We start from the raw sequence: 5749 nt of genomic DNA, 5'->3' as shown, positions 1-5749 counted from the left end.
ATGAATTATATTAAATGTTTTTGTTATGTTAAACCATCCTTGCATACCTGTTATGAATTCCACTTGGTTATGATCAATTACTTATTTGACATATCGATGAATTCTATTGGTCAATATTTTATTCAGGATTTTTGCATCTATGTTCATAAGAGATATTGGCTTATAGTTTTCTGTTTTGGCGGTGTCCTTTCCTGGCTTTGGTATCAGGATATATTTGGTTCATAGAATAAATCTGGGAGAGTTCCATCTTTTTCTGTTTTCTGAAATAGTTTATGGAGAATTGATGACAGTTCTTCTCTGAATGTTTGATAAAATTCATTTGTAAAACCATCTAGTCCAGGGCATTTTTTGGTTGGAAGTTGTTTTATTACCTTTTCAATTTCTTCTTTTGTAATGGGTCTGTTTAGATATCCAGTTTTTGTTTGTGTCAGTCTAGGTAGGTTGTGCATTTCTAAGTATTTGTCCATTCCTTCTAGGTTTTCATATTTGTTTGAGTATAATTTGGCATAATAGTCTAATGTTAGTCTTTTTATTTTAGTTGGTTCTCTTGTAATGTTGTCTGATTCATCTCTTATTCTGATTATTTGTGTCTTCTGCTTTTCTTTTGTGAGTTTTGCTAATGGTTTGTCGATTTAATTGACATTTTCATAGAACCAACTCCTAGTTTTGTTGATAGTTTCAATTGGGTTTTTTTTGTTTTCTATTTCATTTATTTTTGCTCTAATTTTTATAATGTCCAGTATTTTAGAGGGTGTTTTGTTTCCTTGCTGTCCTTTTTCAGTTTTCTGGAGATATTGGGTTAGAGAGTCAATGATCAATTTTCACTGCCTTTTGATGTGCTTGCTTATTGCTATGAATTGACCTCTGATTACTGCTTTGGCTATTTCCCAGAGGTTTTGGTAAGTGGTTGTTTTCCTTATCATTTCTTTCAAGAAACTTTTCAATTTAATTTTTATTTCTTCTAGTACCAAGCCATGTTCAAGCAAGGTGTTGTTCAGCTCTAAGATGCATGTTAGGTTTTTTATTTTCTCCTTTACCTTCTTGTTATTAATTTCTAATTTTGTAGCATTATAGACTGAAAAGATGCTTTGTTTTATTTCTATACTTTTTTTCAAATGTATTGATGCTTGTCTCGTGACCTAGAATGAGATCTGTTCTGGAAAACATTCCATGTGCATTGGAGAAGAAGGTATACTGTGCTTTTTGGGGGTTCATTAGCCTATAATATCTTTGAGGTCAAGTTGGTTTATTGTGTGTTTTAATTTTTCAGTATCTTTGTTGAGTTTCGTTTTGGTAGTTCTTTTCTTGAGAGTGGTGTATTAAAGTCTCCAAGTACTATAGTAGTGTTGTCTATTTCCTTTTTCAGTTTTGTTAATGTTTGTTTTATGTATTTTGAAGGCATTTCATTTGGTGCATAGATATTTATTTTTGTTGTGTTCTCTTATTCTATTGACCCTTTCTTGTCCTTTTTAATGATTTTTACATTGATATTTATTTTCTCAGAGATTAATATCTCTATTGCTGCTTTTCTGGTTGCCATTTGTTTGGAAAATTTCCCCCCACCCTTTTATTTTTAGTCTTTATCTTCATTTTTTAGGTGTGTCTCTTGTAGACAACATATTGATGGATTTTGGGGTGTTTTTTTTTTAATCGAACCTGCTACTCTTTTTCTCTTCAGTGGTGTATTTAAACCATTTACATCCAGTGTGATTATAGAGAGGCGAGGTTTTATTGCTATCATTGTGTTGAATTCTTTATGGTGTTGTTGCTAATTACTTTGGTCTATGCTGCCTTCTGTGGTACCTCTGTGAGAAGGACATCTCTGAGTCTTTCCTGCAATGCTGATCTTGTTTTTACAAACTCTTTTAGGTTCTGTTTCTCTGGAAATATTTTGGTCTCTCCTTCACATTTGATGGATAATTTTGCTGGGTACAGTATTCTTGGTTGACTGTTGTGCTCTTTGAGTGTTTGATATATGTCCTTTCACTCTCTTCTTGCTTGCATGGTTTCTGATGAGAAATCATCACTTTTTCTTATCTGTTCTCCCTTACAGGTTACTCTTTGTTTCTCCCTTGCTAATTTCACAATTTTCTCCTTATCTTTGGTTCTGGCAAATTTAACTGTGATATGCTTTGGTGTTTTTCTTTTGGGGTCTATTCTATATGGTGTTCGCTGAGCTTCTTGTATATATATTCTCTCTTTCTTCATTATCTTGGAAGTTTCCTCTAGTAATTCTTTCACAGCTGCTTTTACTTGCTTCTTTCTGTTCTAAGATTCCAATTATGTGCATGTTATTTCTCTTGATGGTGTCCCACATTTTTCTTAGGTTTTCTTCTTTTTTCTTCCTTTTTGAGTCTTCTTTTTGCTCTAACAGATCATTGGTGACAATTCTGTTTTCTATTTCACTTGTTCTGTGTTCCATCTCTTCAACTCTGCTCATGTGTCCTTCCATCATGTTGACAGCATCTGAAACATTGGATCTCATATTTTGAATAGTGGTTTCTTGTTTTTCCAGTGCTGTTAATGCCTCTTTTTTTGTTTTGCTTTGTTTTATTTTTTAATCTACATAGTTCTGGATTTTTTTTTTTATCTCCTCCTGGTTTTTGCGTGTAGTTCCTGTAATTCTTCAAGTTTGTCTTTCATCCATTGAAAATATTCAATCATTGTTCTTTTAAATTCTGTCAGAAAGTTCCTTCAGACTTTCTAACTTCAGGAAATTCATTGATACTGTGCCACCCTTTGGGGGTGACATCTCGCTTTACACTTATGTAGTTTGTGGGGTAGCTAGCTTTCCTTGAGACATTGATATGTTCTTGACCTGAAGATAATGATCTAGAGATCAGTTGGGTAGCTATCCCACTTGTGTTTTTCTTTAAATTTCTGACTCCAGGGAAATGTCAGTTTAGAGCCTGTGAGAGCAGCCTCCTGTAGGTAAGACAGGTCAAGGTTCTCCTGATTAATGGCAAGTTAATTGACCAGATGTGTAGGCACAGCTGTAGAGCCAAATAGGGTGGGGTTATCACAAGGGCAGGTGAACCACTTGGGGGGCCTCACTCAGATCTTAGCTGTCAGGGTGTGTTCATAATTGGGGTCCCCACTGAAATTCCAGCTGTCTGTCTCCCACCCAGGATTTTCACTCAGCAGTTCCTGCCCAGTGACACCTACCCAGGTGTCCTCGTGCAGTGGCCTCTACCCAAGCAGGGTCCTGGGTCCAATGGGATCTGAGAAGTCAAAGTCAAATTCCCACCACCCCACTTGCCTCTGCCTGGTCTGCAGTGTCCACAAAAGTTCAGACACATTCCCACTGGCCTGCTCGCTCCTGGGCAGTAGGTATGGCCCAAGAGAGCTCATCCTTGGGTCCTCTCCCAGGTCATCAGTGGTGACCAGAAAAATCCAGTCAGGATCCTGCTGGCCTTTCTCCTGCCACAGCAGCTCCTCTCCCACAGCAGCTCAGCTGGTGGCTTCAGGTAATGGCTGGATCTGTGGCATGGCTTTGTGTTCCTGAAGCTCCAAAATGAATTGTTAAAAAAAAAATTCTGATTCAAAATCCTACTGTCCATGGCTTGCTGTGTTTGTGAGTATCTGTGCAGTGTGAAAGAGTCTCTAGTGGCCCTGGGGTGCTTCCGGGGGTGCAGGGCTGGAGCAGGGGTGGGGCAGAGGACCACGAGTCTGGTGTGTCACCACCAGGGGTGGGAGCAGGGGGCAGGGCTTGGGCACTACTGGGAGTTCGGGGTTAGTGGTCCATTCACAGATGTTAAGCTTCCAAGTCACCCATCCTCAGCACATCAGACTGCCTCAGTTCCTCTCCACCTGCGTAGTGCTGCTCTGCACTTGCATCCTCTAGCTATCCATTTTGCTGACCTGTCTCATTGTTCAGTGCATAATTCTGTATAGTTTTAACTTGACTTAGGCTGAAAATGTACTTGCATGGTCAAGTTAGATAATGGGAAGAACACTTGTATTCTTCAATTGTATTTGAACATCTTATTTTACAGTTTGGTAGACTAGAATGTTCTAGTCTCTAAGTTATTTTGAAAAATGTAGATGCATTCAAAGCAAGATAATTGGAAATTTTAGAATTATGTCATATACTTACCAAGGATAAATGTATAGATAGATATAGATGATATAGATACAGGTATAGATGAGACAGATAGATAGAGAGATAGATATAGATATATTTTAGCACACATGCATACACCAGTTGTATATGACTCAATGGCACCTAACAACTACAACAACAACATGATATTAAGATGTACAATATCTAAGTTATTTAGTAGAAAAAAATCATAAAGAAGTTTTAAGAAAATCTCTCTCACTTTTGTTTTTCCTGTCATATAATTAATTCAAAAGTAGATCGCATTTGGAAACAGGATCAAATAATTATCAATAATTTTTTTCACAGTTAAAGTAGCTATTTTCCTTTAAAAAATGTAGCTGATGGGCTCTGGATTAAAGGTGCCTGCATTCAAATTATGGCTAGTAGATATAATAGTAAAGTAAGTCTGAATAGTAGATTTAATAGCATAGTGAGCCAATTTATAAACCTTTGCAGTGTGCAGGGCATGTTGTAGGTATGATAGGGGATAGAAAGAGATATATGGAACCTTTGGAAACATAACAAGGGTTAGTAATAAATTATATATTAAATATAATTTGTCCATAAAGTTTCTATTAATTTTGTTTTACTTTGAGCCACAACAAATATAATAAAAGCAGTCACATAGAAAAAAAATTGTTGCAATGGCAAATCTACTGTAAAGGACTTTTATAAGGTGGTAAAGAACAAAGAAAAGTTATGTCAGTTTATGGAGTAAAATGTGTCTGACACTATCCATGCATGTTTGGTTGCTTCATATGAACTTGAAAGTTGGAAAATCAAAGAAGATCAAAGAAGAACTAATGTCTTTTAATTATATGGTTGGGAAAAGTTCAGAACTACTGTACATAGGGTCGTTATAATTGAAGGTAACTCAACAACTCATAACAGCAATAACATACTATGACAAGTTTGGAAGCAGGAGTGGAATCCACTTGCCAAACAACGTGCCTCCTGAAACTCTATGAATGTTGATAAATGTCAATAGTTTTAAAGGAGCTTCAGGCCTTTGGTTCATAGGATCGCTATGAGTGCTTGACTCCAATGCAATCAACAACAATTATAGGGTTGGTGAAGAATATTGTAGTTAGTATAGACTGGCACAAAAATATACACATCTAGTCAAGGATGGTGACATTTCATTTCACTTACTTTGGGCATGCTACTTATAGTGGCCAGTGCTGGAGATAGGATATCATACCGAAAAAGTATCAGTAAAATAGGAAGATTTTTAAAAAGATAGATTGCCATAGAGGCAGCAACAATTGGAGGAGATGGAGCAGTGTGTGAAAAGATTTTATTCTGCTATGTTTAAGATTGTTACTCATCAAAGACCACTCCACAGAATGAATATATATATATATATATATATACAAATAAATATTTGGAAGCAGGAGCGGCATCCACTTCCTAAGCAGCATGCCTCTGGAAACTATGAATTTGATAAATGACAATGGTTGTGAAAGGGATTCAGGCCTTTGTTAGTACGGTCAACAACTATCTGTTTGTCTATCTATCTATCTAATATACATCTCAGCAACAAATATATATATTTATCTCAGCAACAAATTTTATATATATATCAGCAACAAATATATATTGGTGTGTATATATACCAGGAAAAAATATATATCTCAGCAACAAATA

The 5749-nt window shown here is 36.2% G+C and overlaps 1 protein-coding gene across 1 annotated transcript in view; it reads left to right on the top strand.

The window, feature by feature from the left end:
• Positions 1 to 5749, top strand: part of LOC102860030 (probable ATP-dependent RNA helicase DDX60-like) — a 191875-nt gene that overhangs the window by 96751 nt on the left and 89375 nt on the right. The window contains exon 20 of the mRNA XM_006896669.1: positions 3110 to 3467. Coding sequence (XP_006896731.1) covers positions 3110 to 3467 — 358 coding nt within the window. The remainder of the gene's footprint in view (positions 1 to 3109; positions 3468 to 5749) is intronic.

Source organism: Elephantulus edwardii, unplaced genomic scaffold (genome assembly GCF_000299155.1).
Source record: "Elephantulus edwardii isolate Elephantulus edwardi_28Jun2011 unplaced genomic scaffold, EleEdw1.0 scaffold00188, whole genome shotgun sequence".
Classification (NCBI taxonomy): domain Eukaryota; kingdom Metazoa; phylum Chordata; class Mammalia; order Macroscelidea; family Macroscelididae; genus Elephantulus; species Elephantulus edwardii.
This window is presented reverse-complemented; position numbering and strand designations above follow the sequence as displayed.